Source organism: Protobothrops mucrosquamatus, unplaced genomic scaffold, assembly GCF_001527695.2.
Source record: "Protobothrops mucrosquamatus isolate PMUCROS unplaced genomic scaffold, P.Mucros_1.0 scaffold1290, whole genome shotgun sequence".
Lineage (NCBI taxonomy): Eukaryota > Metazoa > Chordata > Lepidosauria > Squamata > Viperidae > Protobothrops > Protobothrops mucrosquamatus.
Window position 1 is genome coordinate 123,630 of NW_015387493.1, and position 19,472 is coordinate 143,101.

General features: G+C 37.3%; 1 protein-coding gene across 1 annotated transcript in view; it reads left to right on the forward strand.

Moving 5' to 3' along the window:
* SRGAP3 (SLIT-ROBO Rho GTPase activating protein 3) overlaps positions 1–19,472 on the forward strand; it is a 95,227-nt gene that overhangs the window by 34,800 nt on the left and 40,955 nt on the right. The window contains exons 4-9 of the mRNA XM_015821262.1: positions 546–731; positions 6,757–6,885; positions 12,847–13,068; positions 13,824–13,925; positions 16,152–16,349; positions 18,667–18,751. Coding sequence (XP_015676748.1) covers positions 546–731; positions 6,757–6,885; positions 12,847–13,068; positions 13,824–13,925; positions 16,152–16,349; positions 18,667–18,751 — 922 coding nt within the window. The remainder of the gene's footprint in view (positions 1–545; positions 732–6,756; positions 6,886–12,846; positions 13,069–13,823; positions 13,926–16,151; positions 16,350–18,666; positions 18,752–19,472) is intronic.

The window sequence follows — 19,472 nt, forward strand, 5'->3', positions numbered from 1 at the left end:
GCCAATGCAGCTCGCGCAAAAGCGGTGTAACATGGGAGCGACGAGTCCCTCCCAACACCGCCCGCGCGGCCGCATTTTGAACTAGCTGGAGCCTCCGGGTGCTCCTCAAGGGGAGCCCCATGTAGAGAGCATTGCAGTAGTCCAGGCGGGAAGTGACAAGGGCATGAGTGACCGTGCGTAAGGCGTCCCGGTCCAGAAAGGGCCGCAACTGGTGAATCAGGCAAACCTGATAAAACGCTCCCCTGGTCACGGCCGCCAGCTGGTCATCCAGTGTCAGCCGCGAATCCAGGAGAACACCCAAGTTGCGGACCCGATCCGAGGGGGCCAAAGTTTCGCCCCCTATAGTCAGCGATGGAATCAGCTGACTATGCCGAGGCGCTGGTAGCCACAGCCACTCGGTCTTGGATGGGTTGAGCCTGAGTCTGTTCCTCCCCATCCAGACCCTCATGGCCTCCTTATTAACTAGCCACCATTAATACACCTCCATTAACTTTTGAATGAAAGACTCATTCCATGTGCCAACGGTTGTTCTTTCCTCATCTTAGGTGATGAAGACCTATCACATGTATCATGCTGAGAGTATCAGTGCTGAAAGCAAGCTGAAGGAAGCTGAGAAGCAGGAAGAGAAGCAGTTCAACAAAGCAGGGGACATCAGCGTGAACCTGCTGCGGCATGAAGATAGGCCTCAGCGCCGCAGCTCTGTTAAGAAGATTGAAAAGATGAAGGAAAAGGTGAGTAGAATGACATGCTTTCCATGTGGTGGGCTATTGGCAAAAATGAACAGAGGAATATATTGTTGGGATGTGGCTGAGTATCAAATATTTCTAGTTCTTATCTCACCCATTTCACTATTGATTTATTGATGAAGATCTCCTGTGGATACATGAATAGGGGATTAAAGGAGAGTAGTAAAGTGTGGTGTCCAGTGCATTATGGACTATATTGCAGTGGTTGGGGAAACATTATATGAATATATAATACAGTGTTCTACAACACAGTAGATGTAATATTCTGTGTTTCATGCTTAATTTTATTGATTAAATTGTACACCGTCCAGAGTGTAAATAAATCATAAGTGAATGAATGAATGAATAAATAAATAAATAACTGTAATTAATCACATCATAATCAGCATGTAATTGATCACAGGTAGTAAAGTGTCTAGAACAGCCTGTGTAACATAGTGGTTAAGATGTTAGTTTGCTACTGGAGAAAGACAGATCTCCCTTTGGTCATGAACATTTATTGTGTGGCTTTGTGCTATTCTTTTCTCTCTGTCAGCCTAACTAAACTCATAGGGTTTGGGGGAGATAAAATTAGAGGTAGGTGTGTTGGTCAATGAAGATTGGATATAAATCTAACCAGTGCTTCTTTTGTAAAAAAAAAAAAAAAAAAAAGGTGCCGAAACTCACACATGTTATACAACCCACCTTGCCTACCCTACAAGGTTCCATCCAAAAAAGGTGCCAGAACTCAGTTCTGGGCGTTCTATGACAAAAAAAGCCCTGAATCTAACAAATAATACTAACAAATGATTGTTGGTTCTAGAAATCTTAGCCTAAGAAAAAACCTTAAAAGCTGTTTTGCTTCTTTTATCTCTCTTTCTGAAGGTTTTTTCCTTGACAGGTTGTTCTTTCCTCCTTAACGGTTCAGCACATCAGGTCTTGATGAGGTAATGTACCCCTCTCTGTGGAAATGCTCCACAATTTACCCCCAGGCTCTCCTTCCTGTTGAATGGTGCCTGCCTGACTCAAAACTCCAGCTACGTGCCGTCTTTCTGGCACTTTTCCACAGCTAACAGGCGGTAAAAAGAGCAGCTAATATATAGGAGTCTCAAGATCTTAAGTGAAAATGCACAGAAGAATTCAGGCAGGCAGGCAGGCAGCATTCCAGCAATCCAGATTTAGTCAGAGTAACAGATGTGCAGTTGACCATTTTTTTAAAAAATCATGAGCCTTGGACTTGAAGGGCATTCTCAGTTTAGGAACTATTTTTCCCTATTAGCTAGATGTGAGAAATATTTCAGCTATTGCCTAACTATTACATCCTTGCCTCGCCAACCATAGAAATGAAAGGAATAGGAAACACCATATGTTAATGTGTACTTTCCCTCCCATGCTGCCAACAGCAGTTAACCTTGAGAGAGCCACTGATTGTCTTTCAAGACTGAAGAGCAAAAGAAGAATCTTGTGCTGGATTGTGGTGCGACGAGCATGCATGGCCATATTCTAAGTATAAATTAGAGTATTTTCTCAAAGTTATGGACTTTCAGTTATGGCTGGATTCTCCTTGGATCTTCCATCTCTAATGAAAATTCTCTTTGCTCTCCACATAAAAACTTCAGCCCTACAGATGGTGGGCCTGAAGACCATCTAAGAAGAAGACCTCCGAGATCCCTTTCAAGTATTCTATTCTATTCTATTCTATTCTATTCTATTCTATTCTATTCTATTCTATTCTATTCTATTCTATTCTATTCTATTCCATTCCATTCCATTCCTGGGAGAAGTGAGATAGTCAATAGAATATTCTGTTCAATATCTTCAAGTTATAATTCCTTGAAATTAAGATTAGAGATAGGTCTGCAGAACTGCCCTAATGTAAATGCTGTCGAAAGTGCCAAGGAGGTTGAAATTTCATGGTCGAGCTACTTCTTTATTGTAATCATAAAAGAAGAGGCTGGACATTTTAGTCAGTCTTCATAAATACAAATTTGGGACATTTTTGAAAAGCTTATCAGATGTCTTTCTGAGAGTGACGTGGTGGTCTAGTGTTGAAGATGCTCGCCTCCCATTCGGAAGGCTAAGAGTTCAATCCTGGGTAGCGGCAGATGTTTCTCTCTCAGAGCTTGAAGAGAAAATATCTGCTGCAAACTCCATGTAGACATCAGGAAGGGTATCCGGCTAGTAAACACTCAACTCCATTCAGTCATCCTGACTCTACCCCGAATTAAGGGATTACAGGACCGTAAAAAATAAAATAAAAATCAGATGTTTGGCAATGACATTGCAGACAAAATAATGATCTAAGGCTGATAATAATTGCCACTATGTCTAATAAGTTATAATTCACAATGCTTTTCCTTTGAATCAGATATATTAGCAATAAAGAAGAAATATCCTTGGAAAATCTTAGTGTTACAGAAACTACTTTAAAGAATTACAGCTATCTTCACACTGAAAAATAAATGCCCTTGCATTTTAAAATGCCCTTGCTTAATATAAATAATTTTTATATATAATTTGTTTCCTTCCTTTTAATTATATTTACTTTACTGGGTTTATATGCTGCTGGAACCGATATTGATTTTGAGCAGCTTACACACCCAATATATATAATTAAAGTTGAAGCAAAGAGTAACAGTTACATTCATAACAAAAATGACAGTCTACATTTATACCATAAATGCCATTAAACAAACAAGAGAGAGCTGACTCATAACATAATCTCTTCTAAGGTGGATTGATAATGAAACCAGGAAGAGTTGCTTACAGTAGAATGCTATCTGAACCAGTAATCTTTGCACCAAGGATGTTGCTCTGTAGCAGTCTTCCTCATGTTGATGCCTACAAAATGGGTTGGAACTCCCCAATGACTTGGGATATTTGGACTTCAGTTCCAAATTATCTGGAAAACGTCAAGTTAGAATAAGCTGTACTGGGGTAAGAATAAGCTGTTCTGGTGTGAGCTGCTCTGAGGTGCCAACTTGCTAATGGCAAATATAGCAATCACAGTGAAAAGGTTATGTCTATAGGCAGAGCAGGGGATCATTAGGGAACTGTTGGTCAGATAGCTTTGCATATTCCTGAATGAGAATAATGTTTGTAAATGTTTTTCTGTCTTAAAATTTCTTGCAAGTACCCCAAAACACAAAAAATTACCATGGCAGGAAATAGATTGCATTACAGAAATGATATTCATTATTCAATTCAATTTAATTTAATTTAATTTAATTCAATTCTATTCTATTCTATTCTATTCCTACTCCTATTCCTATTTCTATTCCTACTCTTATTCCTATTCCTATTCTGAATCATTTCTACCTTGAAATGATCAGAAATGAAAATGTTCCCTCAGGATTCTATCAATTTTTAACATACAGGCAAAGAGATCTTTAACTGCATCCGAGAAGAGTCAAACAAATGGAAACAGAGATTTATGTCTTGGGTCCTTGACTCCTTATCTTATTTAACTTTTGTTTTTACTTACTGGTATTTGTATAATGGTAGCCAAGGGGTGTAAGAAGAGTGCTGGGTACATTGAAAAGAGCCTTTTATGTCTGTAGTTCACGAAAGGCTGATTTAATGAGCAGAGCCAATGTTTCTGACACTTCAGCTATTAATCAAATGAAAATATCAAACAAGCAGTTGTCATGTAGTGGTAGACCATATGCCCTGAAAACTAATTACTCCAATAGATCCCTTTATCTGTACGAATGTCATTCTGGGGGTGGATGTCATTCTGAGGGTGGATGTCATTCTGAGGGTGGATATTCAAAATATTTGTATTTCTTCTTAAAAACAAGTATTGTATGTATGTGTATATGTATATGTGCAAATGTATAGATTGCAGCAACTTCTTTTATCCAGTTATCAACTTTACATCTAATAGTACCACTGATAATTCCCCAAGCACCATTTCTAAATGTCATTTTACAATGGCAAAAGAGAAAAAAATGCTAGAATATTTTTTAAAGTCCTATGTATATTAACAGTTACCTAAACTGGAACTTCTGCTATGTTAACTGCATTAAGAAAATCATTGTGTACTGCTTAATAATGAGAATAAAATGTATTAATATTAACTTTTCTTAACCAAATTAAAAACACTTACAAAAAAAGGGAATATTGGGTCTAACATCCTTTCCAAACATTTTTACCTTCTTCTAGAAGGCCTATGAGGCCTTCATAAGACAGTGGCTGGGAGAATTTATTTTTTGAGATAAGTGGTAGATCTTATAAAACATCATGCACATCAGTGATTACAAACTTCCTGGATATAAAACCATCACTGACCTATGTACTCATTTCAGAAATAATGTGCTATAATGATTTAAAACTAAATAGTTGTACAACTTTTTAATTATCAGAATTACTATCTCTTGGATATATATGTCATAGCTACAGAAATAAAATCATATCCTGACCAACTGGATCTAAGGAGCGGAGATTTAAACGCTGAATCGATTGATGCCATGTGGCTTTTACTGGAGGATAAATCTGATTTCTTATCAGAATTAGCATGCCATAATTGCTGGTGCCATTCACATTTTTGCAACTTACTGTCTCAGCAGCAGGAGAGTGGCTGCCAAAACATGTTGCTATTATTTTTTAATGGATTCTCTTTATTTATTTATATGTTCACTTCCAGTTTGTATTATTTGTTTTCTTCCTGTTCATTTTATTCTTAATAATGCTTTATTTTTTATGTTTCTTTATATTTTGGTGGTTGTCTTTTCACATTAATGCCTACATCATGCCCTACTTTGCCCATCTAGCTAAGCCACAGTTGCATTTAGGAGGAGCTGTAGAAAACCATGGTTTTGAATTGAGTGGTTTACTACTTGAAAGCAAACAGTAATGTAGTATGAGGTGTGAACTCAGACATACTATTAGGTGGCATTGAAAGTTTAGGATATTTACACAAATAATATTCTATTAACCATTTGGGTAAGGAATTTTTATCTTTTTGTCTACCAGTCCACTTCTGAATTCTGAGACATTGTTAATCTTAAACTTGCTGCTCATTGCAGATTTAATTAACAAATATTTCTTTCTTAACTTTCAGCAACAACAAATCGAACAAAGTTAGCATTTGGTTGTTAGCAAAGTGGTTGTTTGATGACTCTGCATATGCCCTATGCTAAAACTGTTTTTCAGATACTCTGACTTTATTTTCATGTACCATGTTTGTTATGAACTAGGATCCAGAGACCTAATGCAGAAAGGCCTGTTTTGACATATGGCCGTTTTACATAAATTTCCATTCATTTACATGGATGATTATTCATTGAATGTTTGAATATGTCTTCAGAAAGAAGCAGATGATATACACAGTGGTGCACTATGCTGGATGCTGTTATCTTAACTCTGCAGAAAAAAATCTCAGCTATATTTGAATTCTAAAACAGCTTTAAACCTCGCTTACTACTTAATGGGGGGAAGCTGCCAAACATTTCTTGATATGGTGACAAATATTCAAGCTGTACTTTATATACATAGTACAAAAATTGAAACCTGCCTGTCAAGTAGTTAACTCTATTGGAAATATGTGCCAGAAATATGCTTATGCTTATGCACCGGAGACAAATTCCTTGTGTGTCCAGTCACACTTGGCCAATAAAGAATTCTATACTAATAAAGAATTCTATTCTATATTCAGAAGAAATAGCAGTTGTAAATTATCCTGTGGGGTTTTTTTTCCGTTAAAATGTAACTAGCACATCAGTAAAGAGTGCTTCTCTTTAAAAATTCATACAGTATAAAGCCATCAATGGCTATCAGTCATTATGGCTATATATAACCCCAACATCAGGGATGGCATGGCCTCAAGAAACCACAGCAGAAAGGAATTGCTATTCCCACGCTTTGATTGGCGGCTTCCCTCTGACCTATGGTTGGCCACAGAATGCTGGACTAGATGCGCTGTAGTCTGATCCAATGCGATATTTTTATGTTCTAAGAGCCTGAATTTGGGGAAAAATAAAATATGAGGATTGGGAAACTGAATACATTTTGTTTGAATCTTGTTTTTCAGAGGCAAGCAAAATATTCTGAAAACAAGCTCAAGTGCACTAAAGCTAGGAATGATTATCTGCTGAACCTAGCAGCCACAAATGCAGCAGTCAGTAAATACTACATCCACGATGTTTCCGATCTAATTGATGTGAGTACCAAAGTGATTCTCTTTTACAGCAATGTCATTTCCAATGAAAATGATTGCATTCTAGACTGTGGTCATGCAGTGATGCCGTCTTAATTTATGATCAATTGCTAATGTATTTAGCATGCAGGACCTATTTGTCTATGGATTCATATCTTGATGCTTTCCATCTCCCAGTGGTTTCTTAAAAGCAATAGAAGTAGAAATATATTCAGACATGCAGAGTTTTCAGCTACTGATGGATTTAGAGGGGTCATAGATGCTTTGAGCTGTACAGTTCTACGTTCGTTTATATATTTTATTTATCAAAATATTTTATGCTGACTATGACTTTTTTCCAACTGATTACAGTGAAGTGAGAGACCAATTTGAGCCAAGCAGATGAAGACTGAGTATAGCACATAAAAATGCTGTCAGGCAAGAACAGAGAGAGGTGATAATAGTGTCCAAACAAAACTGAGGGTAATAATTGTTATATATTGGAAGAAAGATAAAAGAGTGGAAGTTTTAAATTAGGGTTGATAAGACAGACGCTTACAGGAAATAAGAAAGATAACTTTTATTCCTAATGCTAGGTACTATTTCTCAACTTTGTAGATCAAACTTTAATTTGTGAACTGCCCACAAAACTACCAAAAGATTCTTAAAATCCACAGTGAAAAATAAGATATGAGTTGTCTCATTGATTATTGGAGAGTAGGATTTTTGCATCTAAAATCCTTTCTTTTGTAGCTCATTGAAAGTCTGCAGATAGTTCAGAATTAGAACACTACACACGTTCATGCTTTTGTTTGATCAGGCATTTCAAATAAGTTTTCTGCCAACTTTAAACATGCACTGAATCAAATTATAACTTGCAACAAGGGTTATCATCTTGCTGGTGAAATACAAATTGGATTCTAGATAAACACAAGTCATTAAAAAGTAATAAAAACAATGATCTTTAATCTCAAATGTGTACAATGTTTTAAATGGCTGAAAATTAATTTCCTTTAATTATTCCTCTAAATCATTAATTGTATCATTGAATGTTATGCATCATCAAGTCTTTGATGACTCTTATCAGCCAATACGCTGACAACCTCTAAGATGATCTGTTCCCACCCTGGCCCTTTTAGGTTATTCAATAGTATATCAATTGTCATTTTAATTGACTCTATCCACCTCATTGCTAGTCAACTGCTCCTTCTCTCCTTCCTTCCTTCCTTCCTTCCTTCCTTCCTTCCTTCCTTCCTTCCTTCCTTCCTTCCTTCCTTCCTTCCTTCCTTCCTTCCTTCCTTCCTTCCTTCCTATTATTAAGCTTATGTATCTTGCATATATCTTAATCAGTCTTCCATCCTTCTGAGGTCAGTAAAATGAGGACCCAGATTTTTGGGGATAATATACTGACTCTGTAAACCGCTTAGATAGGGCTGTAAAGCATTGTGAAGCGGTATATAAGTCTAAGTGCTATTGCTATTAATTTCAGCTTTCCTGAAGAAAAGGCACTTCGGCCTGATTTTCACATGAGTAGTGTGTGTCAGAAGAACATTATACACCGTGTCAAAATATATTAATATAAGAAATATTTCATCTCTTAGGTCAGCGGTCCCCAACCTTTTGGGCACCAGGGACCAGTTCCGTGGAGAAAGGGTTTTCCACAGGGACATGATTTCATGTGCTGCCTGCATCCCGGGGCTTCACTTGTTTGCGTGGGCCAGTTTCTGGCATGCCACAGACTGGGGTTGGTCCATGGACCAGGGGTTGGGGACCCCTGCCTTAGGGAATCAATAAGAACTTCTAGTACTTGCATTATCATCTTACATATTTCAGCATTTTTGCTTAAAACTCTGCATATTGGCTTGGAATGAGTTGCCTTGATCACTTCAGATAGCAGATGAGAGTTGTGTTTTACACCGCAGCTGAGCGTCATCTTTTAATATTACCCCCCTAAACATTACTTTATAAAAATAAAGAATTAAAAATATATTAGTTCTAAAATGCAGAACCATAACAAACAAATGGTGTTATAATAATCCATTTGAACCTATTACTATGACCCATTCCTGCTATCAGAAGAGGAGTTTAGAAGTCAGCTTTACTTACATTTATAAGGAAAACGATTTTTCACGAGTTCTTCTCTACTAACATAAACATGATGTTTAATCAGGCAAACAGAAAGGACCCACCCACCATTGTTTGTTTTCCATTTGTAAAATTAGACATAAATATAGTCTTAGTGGCTATGATGAGCAAAAGTACCTGGTTCAACTAAAAAGGTCTGCATGAATCATAAGAAAAACAAACAAAATGGGTGTAAAATAGAGATGCTATATGTATCCAGAAGTCACAATGAATATAAGAAGAGAACTTTCAGTACTTGGTTTCTCCTTGCCTCCCTAAAAAGCAAGGAGCTACTTGTAATTTCATAGCATGTATATTTTGAATTACAAATGGTGGATGTAGATTAGCTTTTCCCCTACCTGCTGTTGCCCTTATGTCTTAGGTTTTAATTCCCATAATCCATAGCCAGTGTGATATATCCCCTATTAGCATTATAACAGGCTTTAAAAGCAGAGCTTGAAATACTGGTGAACAAAACAAAATAACACACACACACAGAGACACAGACACCCAGACACTTATTTTGATAGGTGGCTTATCAGCTCAATTCAGATATCATGCTTAATTATAGTTTGTGCGACCCATAATCCAAGTGTGAGACTACACTCACTGCAAATTACCTTTTTTGCCTTTGAATCAAAAGCTTGATATGAAAGATACTTCGATTTTAATTTATTCCTGGTCCTGCTATTACTTTTTGGGTACAACCAGCAGTACAAACATTGAAAAGGTGAATCAGCCTGCACATACCTACCCTGACAATAGCCTACAGAGAAATCTTTCCTAATCCTGTGTGCTAGATGGAAACGGTGCATCAACAAGAATGTATTTCATTGTACATCATTTGTTAAAGACACTTTTACTTTCAGGATTGTTTAGATAAAGTCAAAGCCTGGCAGATTAGATTGGTAAAGGATGGATGGGTAAATAAATAGCTAAGTTCATGGGAAATTATTTTCTCTCTGTAGAGTCAGAGCATCTCAGAACTCCTGACGAAAAGAATCATACATGTGCACAAAGCCAAGAGGAATAAATGCTTCCTAGGGGAAATTGCTGTACAGAGTTATTGTTTTTTTCCCTATTGATTGAATGTTGCCGGTCTTAAAAAGCAACATGTTTTTTGAGTGTAATAGAGGAGAATGTAATATTCATATTAATAATTTTATACTGATGGGGAAAGCAACCATCCTGTCCTTACAGATAGTTCTCAACTTGGGCTCAGATTTAATAATAATAATAATAATAATAATAATAATAATAATAATAATAATAATAATAATAGTAGTAGTAGTAGTAGTAGTAGTAGTAGTAACAACAACAACAACAACAATAATGTTGGAAGGGACCTTGGAGGACATCTAGTCCAACCTCCTGCTCAGGCAGGAAACTCTATACCAGGGGTGTCAAACTGCCGGCCCGTGGGCCGGTTTCATCATACCGAAGCCGTGCCCACCCCATTGCCGGCAATGCAAAAAGAGTTGTGATACGTCACGACACATCACGTGACGTGGTGAGTTTGACACCCGTGCCCTATACCATTTCGGACAAATGGCTGTCCAGTCTCTTCTTAAAAACCTCCAGTGTTGGAGCATTCACCGCTTCTGGAGGCAGGTGGTTCCACTGATTAATTGTTCTGTCAGGAAATTTCTCCTTAGCTTTAGGTTGCTTCTCTCTTTAGTTAGTTTCCATCCGTTGAGCCCAAAATTCATGTTGCTAAGTGAGAAATTTTTTAAGTGAGTTTTGCCCCATTCTACGACTTTTCTTGTCACATTTGTTAACTGAATCACTGCAGTTGTTAATTTAGTAACATGGTTGTTAAGTGAATCAGGCTTCCTCATTGACTTTGCTTGTCAGAAGGTTGCAAAAGGTGATCATATGACCCTGGGACATTGCAACCGTCATAAATATGAGTCAGTTGCCAAGCATCCAAATTTGGATCATGTGATCATGGGGATACTGCAACGGTCATAAGTGTGAAAAATGGTCATAAGTGACTATTTTCAGTGCTGTTTTAACTTCACACGGTCACTAAAGGAACTGTTGAAAGTGGAGGACTAGCTGTATTAATACACAAAATTGAAATAAAAGTAACAATGGGTTCAAACTGTCACGCCTGGTCCTGCATTGGTATATTATAAAAATTGTGACAAGTTTAATTAAACTCAAAACATGGGGTGTGCCTGAGTTTAATATTTAAGGGTTCAGAAGACAATTGCTAGCTAAATGACCCCCATATTTTCTTCACTTTATAAACAGCTACATTTGTGTCTCCCACGTTCATCTGAAAAAATTGACATTTGGTTTGTGGCTTTGAAAATTACTCAAGGCAGGCATTTGTGTGGCTGAAAGACTCTGTTTTGATGTGGGAAGTTTAGTCTACTTTGGGCTTGGCTGTAAAGTGATACCTTTTAAATTAGGTACTGCAGGTCTTGAGGCCTTCTCAGATCGGAAGTATGTGGCTAGCGGTGCTATTGCTATTTTCAACTGTGGTAATGCAGGCTAAATTTGGTGGAAATGAAGGTTTGAGGCCTCTAAAACATACAAGAGGGAGTGATGGCTAATCCATGAATGAGGGGTCCTTGGTGTTCTCTGAGCTTGCTTGTTTTCTTGCAGACATTTCATTACCCTAACTAGGTAACACCATCATTTCAACCCTGAGCTACAAATATTTTCCTTCATTAATCCATGAATGCAAATGAAAAGTCCTTTAAAACGCAGAGATCTATTAAATTCAGGAGAAGTGTGTAAAACCCAGATGCATTTATTTCTAACCATATTTCTCTAATACAGACATGTCAAACTCGCGACGTCACGTGACATTGCGGAACAGTTTTGCCATTGCCGACAATGGGGTAGGCATGGCTTCCGCGTGACGTGTCCAGCCCGCGGGCCGGCAGTTTGACACCTCTGCTCTAATAAAACAACCTGTTGTTTGTTTGTAAAATTGTTCTATTTCCCAGAATAAAATATCAGAAGACCCTGTCATGTAATGCCTAGAAAACATTTTACATTATAGTAATGATGTTCTTATTACACTGTCATGTTTCCTGCTGCTCACTTTATGGGCAAAATGAATGAATGGATGGATGAATATAGATGTAATAAAGTTATGAGTGACTTCAGTGTTTTACAAAGCCCACCATAGTTCCCACCAAAGTCTCTGGAATTATGGATGTTGCTGGCTATAGAAGAGTTGCAGTAGATCATTCTGGTTGATGGAAATACTTAATCAAATGCTAATTCTTGCACTTTTGAGTTGCAATGAGGCATAAGATCAGATAAATCAATTCTCATTTGTACTGCAGTAATTTTGGAATTTATTTTATTGAAGAGTCAGTCAAATGAGAAAGTGGACCTTAGTCATGTCCATTTCTAGTCTTATAAAAGTATTTACATTGCATTGTTGATCGGATACCTTTAGATTTCTTACCATTCCATTAATTTTTATCTTTAATCTTATTTGTATTACTTAAGTCAGTGCTAGTGTCCTTTTTTCAGCATAGAACCATATATACTGTATAATGAACAATAAAATATATTGAAGTGTAGAATGAAAAGCCAACGTGGTGTAATGTTAAGGTGTTGGTTTGGCCCCCAAATTATCTGAGTTCTAGGCCACTCCTAACCATAGCAGCCCCCTGGATGCTTTTGGCCTGTCACTGACTCTCAGCCCAGCCTGTCTGGGTTGTTGAGCTTTGATCTCCTAAAGCTTTGATCTCCTAAATGAAAAGATTGGATATTCTTTTAAACAAGCAAATAACACATAGCTACTTAATATTTCTTCAAGTGAAGAACCTGTTATTCTACCTAGAAATAATTTGTATGATCTGTGGTTTAAGCTTGTTGTTTTTTTTTCCTTAGTGCTGTGACCTGGGATTCCATGCTAGTCTAGCACGGACATTCAGAACATATCTTTCTGCTGAATACAATCTAGAAACCTCACGCCATGAAGGGTTGGACATAATTGAAAATGCTGTAGACAACCTGGATGCACGAAGTGACAAACATACAGTTATGGACATGTGCAACCAGGTCTTCTGTCCTCCGCTGAAGTTTGACTACCAGCCTCACATGGGGGATGAGGTATGTAATTAGAAATGGTTCATGTTGCTTCATAATGCACCTTTCCTTCAGATGTAATGCTTCTTGTGTATTAGAATGAATGAGCTTCAATAGCATTTGTGTTTCATTTGTTAGCTTTGAAGCGGCATTGTAGTTACTGGAATTCTTTTTTCTTCTTTTAGAACAGAGGTGGGGAACAATAGTCCTTTTATGACTTGTGGACTTCAAGTCTCAGAATTCCTGAGCCAGAAGTGAGAGTTGAAGTCCACAAATCATAAAGGGGCCATCATTCTTCACCTATTTTAGAACTAGGGCCACATTTTCATAGTATGCTTAGACCAGTGCTATTTTCTATTTTACTTACAACTTTTTAGGCATATATTGTACTAGAACTTTCATTGTTCATTGTGCATTCCTTCGTTGAGAATTCTTTCCACCACTGAAATAAATTAAAAAGCAGGTGGCTTTTGCTATATCTTAGGCATAAGAAAGCGATTAATATTTAGACCTTTTTATAGGGTGATTAATTCAGATCCTGCTTTTGGAACACTAGTTATGTAATCTCTATCAGAATATTTGGAAATATTAAAGTTGTTTTGGCATATTGACCTAAATGGTCATTACTGTCATTATTTTATACGTGATACAGTTACATTGTAAGATTCTGAAAGAAATTATTCTATTAGTTAAAAAAAGCACTTTAACTGAATATATTTTTTTTTTCTGCCATATTCTCCTTTAGATTGAATTTGCAGAGCCTTGTTTTCTTTCTACAGGTATGTCAAGTAAGTGCCCAGCAGCCAGTTCAGACGGAGTTGCTCATGCGATACCATCAGCTCCAGTCTAGACTAGCCACCCTCAAAATAGAGAATGAAGAGGTGAGAGCTGTAATTGTTTTTAACTGTAAGTAAATAAGCACAATTCACTCAAATTATGCTAATGCTTCGGTTTGAAGTAATTTTGAAAGTCATTTGGATAGTTAATACCTTCTTGATAAAGAAATAGTTTTCAATCCAGAATCTGTAACTATTGTAATATGTATCATAAGGCGCTTTCTTTCAAAAGTGTCAAGAAGTACAAAATGCAACAGCTAATCTGTTAATGAGTGCAAGGCACAATTGTCAAATTATTCCTAAATAGCTCCACAAATGGTCATTTGTTTATTTAGGACCTGACTGCTTTAGGAATCTTTTTTTATCATACTTTTCATTCATATATTTTAATATTAGTTTTCAGCTATAACAGAATAACAGAGTTGGAAGGGATATTGGAGGTCTTCCATTCCAACCCTCTGCTCAAGCAGGAAACCCTATGTCATTTCAGTCAAATGGTTGTCCAATCTCTTCTTAAAAACCTCCAGCGTTAGAGCACTCACAGCTTCTGGAGGCAGGTTGTTCCACTGATTAATTGTTCTAACTGTCAGGAAATTTCTCCTTAGTTCTAGGTTCCTTCTCGCCTTGATTAGTTTCCATCCATTCCTTCTTGTCCTGCCTTCAGGTGCTTTGGAGAATAGCTTGACTGCCTCTTCTTTATAGCAGCCCCTGAGATATTGGAAGACTGCTATTATGTCACTCCTAGACCTTCTTTTCATTAAACTAGACGTACCCAGTTTCTGCAACCTTTCTTCATGTGTTTTAGCCTTCAGTCCCCTAATCATCTTTGTTGCTCTTCTTTGCACTCTATGTTTTACTAAACTACGTTTTCTTTTCTATTCTTAAAAAGAATTGCTATCTCCCTTTGGTGTTTCCAAAGCCTTAGCCTCTCTTCTGATAATTTTGTATGGTTAAGGTGATGTGTCTTCACAATAGATGTGACATCCCAAATTTACAATAGGGAATATGAATATGGCAAGACAAAGGAGGACCAGGTCTACATTTACTTGGATTAAGGAATGTGAACTAAAATCCCAAGAGGCAAAGCTGTGTCTTACTTATCAGACTCAAAGAGTAATATTTGAACCATTGAATTTTCTATTTAACTCATATTTGTAAAATCATCTTAATACACTCTTGATCTAGGAAGATGGGAACATGGATTCTGTGCTATATTGCCAATGTAATTAAATATAGTGTTCTGTGACTGAGCACTGCAAAACTTTGTTTACCATTAGAGTTGTGTCCATTTCCATTATTGTGATTCTAGTAATACTCATCTGCTATGGTTTTACAGAGATTCTGGTAATCATTTTGCTACACATATTGCTTATTATTAATTGTTTGAACTAGAAATAATTGTGGATCACTTTGAGGCTGTAGTTACTCAAGAAATTTCTGCTTGTGACTTCAGAGGCTTTACAAATTTAATTAGTCATAGGTATTAAGACTTTGAAAAACATTTAGAAACATTCTTGTTGTGACAAGGGACATTTGCAAGCATAAAGTCACCAGTAAGAAATAGATGTACTGAGGTATTTTTCAAGAGAATTAATGAAGATTGTATTGCAAAACAAATATATAAATGAGTAAAAGAGTCTAAAAGAAGGAGAAGACTGAGTGATTGAATAGAATTTATTTGATCCTAAAAAAGAAGCAGATGAGAAATTTAAAGAACAAAAGGCAATGTAGGAAGCAGTTCCTGGATATGAAACTTTTCCATTTGATTTAATGCGAACATTAATGAAAGGGTTGTTTATGACTGGCCTAGTGTTATAAATCTAGTGGGATACAATTATATGCAAAAGATCAGGCAGTCCTGATTAAATTTTATGTTTCAATGACTCTGTAAGTGTAGAGAAGCTGACACAACCTCTGCAGGGTACAAAGTTAAACACTGCATCTTTCCAGTGCATTTTAAAATCCATATGATTGAAAGAATTTCTTAAAGAGTTATGTTTGATTTTTCTTCCTGGTTGTGTGATGCTATGACTTTTTCTAATGGCATTCAGAGATATTACTTTTTCTCATAAACCATAAGATATAGTAATATACTTACCTCTGAGTCATGCACAGATATTTTTCATTTGCAAGCAAGAACCTCCTGTTAAACTAAGAGCCTAATTCTGAAAAGCATTTGTTTAAAAAAAATGTCAGTGTAACAAAAGTTATACATTTATAGTGCCAAACTGTATCTTTCACTCTGCTTTTCTGTACACCCATTTCCCGCAGGTGCGAAAAACGTTGGACGCCACAATGCAGACACTGCAAGACATGCTGACAGTGGAAGATTTTGATGTTTCAGACGCTTTTCAGCACAGTCGCTCAACTGAGTCCATCAAATCAGCTGCTTCAGAGACTTACATGAGTAAAATAAACATTGCCAAGAGAAGAGCCAACCAACAAGAAACTGAAATGTTCTACTTTACTGTGAGGAACATCTTCTGTCTATTTGGAGCCCAGTACTTTTAAAACACATTAGTGAAATATTCATCCCACAAAGTTATAGCTGCATATTAAGAATGGAATGCCCATATTATATATTTTTTGACATTTTCACATCAACTTACCCTTCCCTTCTCAAGTATGCACGGATGTTCTTTTAATGTGCAATAGTTCTGAGAATTGTATGTGCCTTGTTTGAAGGAGGATTTTTATCATTAGTCCTCATGAGTTTGAAGTAAAGATATAATATATATGGCCATCCTAAAACATGTAGAATTTTTTTTTTAACATTTACAGTAAAATCCCCCTCAGGGTTGATTTCCAGTGAGTTACAGGGACACATCCATGTTGTTTCCTTCACAGTATAGAAGTGGCCTGCTACTGTAATCTCCCGGGATCTTTAATTCCAAATCAGGGACTATTTATATCAGTGGTTCTCAACCTGTGGGTCAGGACCCCATTTGGGGTCGATTGACCATTTCACGGGGGTCACCAAGCAAGGCTGTCCGCCATTTTTTTTGTCCGCCATTTTTTCCCCCTTTTCCGGTGGGTGCCTTACTTCCCTTGGGCTGGGACAGCTGGTGGTCGGCTTGCTCCGTCTCTGCCGCTTGCCAGCTACGGCTCGGCTGGCGCAGGGGGCGGAACCACGCATGCGCGGCGCTCCTGGGCAGGGAAAGTCCTCGACTTACGACCGGTTGGGTAGTCCTTGACTTACGACCGGTTTAGTCCTCGACTTACGACCAGTTGGGGTCGCGGCATTAAAAAGGTTGAGAACCACTGATTTATATATTCCACCACATGCCAGAAAGTACCTTCCATTGTGCAAGTCAGCTGAGAAGAATTTTGTAAATTCTGCTGGCCACATACTACTGGATTTGCCCCAGTTAGAACTGGAATTTCTGAGATTCACGTCTTTTTAGAATTCTTTCACAATAATCGTTGATTTTCACTGGTGGAAATCTTTTTAAACTAAATAAGAACTGTGTAATCATTGAGTCTTGTTACTCTGGTTATGAAGGCAGGAGATACCTAAAAATTATGGCAGCTAAGTAGCGTAGATAACTTTTCCCTTATTCACAGAGCACAATGTGACAAGTCAGGTTGAAACAAGTCAGGTTGAAACTGCATCAATATTCCTCAAATAACCTCATTCTTCTGCAGACATTTTTGCTGTAAGTCAACTTTCTGCCAGAGAGAAGCCTATGCTGTTTTGTTGATCTTCTTGTGCTTTATCACAAGGCCTTGACTTAGAAGAAGATAATGAGTGTACAGTACAACTACATGCAGTAATGATTTAATGTATAGTCATGCAGATTGTTATTTGAGCAATATGGAGGAGGGCATTTTAATTGTAATAACATCCAAGCAGGGTTGATTTCAATCCTTATATTAGTTGTATCTGATGATTCAACATATATACAGTATAGTTTAGAAATTTAGCAATTGTTGATATTTTAAATATTAAACTACAGTGATTTCACTCAAAATCCTGGCCACATATTGCAGCAAAGTGCTTAGAAATGAGAGCACTTAAATCTATCTGCCCAGCTATTGCCTTAATTGGAACATGAGATTGAATCCATGGAATTCTTTTCACTAATATATATGGCCATAACAAATATCACTTTCTTAATTTAAAGGGCTTACTGAAATTTATATTTTGTAATGTTAGTGCTGTGAGTATTCATTTTTGAGTCTCCTTATTTCTGTTCCTTCAACTAATACACATTTTCTCCCCTCTCTCACCCCATGCTTTCCCTCTCTTTCTAGCATCTGTAGAGTTACATGGGTGAATACAAAGGTTTCTGACCTTAAACAGGAGTATTACTGTTACCTACCTTTTATTGTGAGGGAGACCTAGAAAATAAGGTTTAAAAAATCCTGTGTGCAACCAGAATCTGATTCCTTAAGACTTACAAATGTGTCTTTTTTTCTTATTTAGAACTCTGAAAACATTAAGAGGAAAATGAACAGAGAGAGAGAGAGAAAGAGAGAGGGAGGGAGGGAGAGAGGGAGGGAGGGAGAGAGAGAGAGAGAGAGAGAGAGAGAGAGAGTTCTCACTTAACAACCATTCATTCAGTGACCTCTCAGACTTGTGATAGTGCTGAATGAGTGGTATTTACAACCAGCGGTATGATCATGTGATGTCATGGTTTACAAGCATGTTGCTTAATGATGGCAACTCTGATCCCAATTGCTGTTTTTAACTGAAGACTACTTTTAGCTCAAAGTATATGTCTTATCAGAATTCTTTGTCCATCTTACTTACGAGTTAAATGGATTTGTTTCTTCTCTTCTTCAGAAATTTAAAGAGTATTTGAATGGCAGTAACCTTATTACTAAGCTGCAAGCTAAGCACGACTTACTGAAGCAGACTCTAGGAGAAGGTAGGTTACAGTTACAACATTGCATTTCTCATCACTACTGTACAAGATTTCAAGCTAGATTATAAATTTCTTAGTGTCATCTGCTTTGGTTCTTTCTCTTGTACCTGCTGTTGTAACCAGAAGTATTATCTGGTTGTTGTTAACACCCTGCTTTCCTTCTTTGTTCCTCATGCTCCACTTTGCCAATATTCTCTAGCCTTTTCCAATTCCAGGAATACTGTGGTACATGTGGTATTAAAGCAATTCCAGTTGTCCCATGATGCCACTTGCCTGGATTTCTGCCAGGGTGGGTATCCCAGAGTGATTGTCTGGATTTTGGGAAAAAGAGCACCAGGTAAGGGCAGGGTGAAAATAAGACCATCCAAGCATACAATTGGGGGATAGCAATGAGAATTGAAAGTAGGAGAGGGGATAGTATGAAAATCTCCCCTGTCTCCTCCATAACACAAAAGTAGCTTGTGTCTGCCTTGTTTGTACCTCAAGGCTGTTTCGGTAGTTAAATATGCAGCCTAGGATTGGAGCGATACTAGTCCAGAATGGAGTAACATACAAATCTTATTAACAATATAAATGCATTACTATATATGTCCAGCAAACATGTTTGTGCTGATACCAGTACTTTGACATATTTAAAGTACAGGCTACATTCATGAATGAATGTTGAAACTGGTTGTTACCTAGTTTAGATAATTGAGTCTTATCAAATTGGACTGTAACCTTA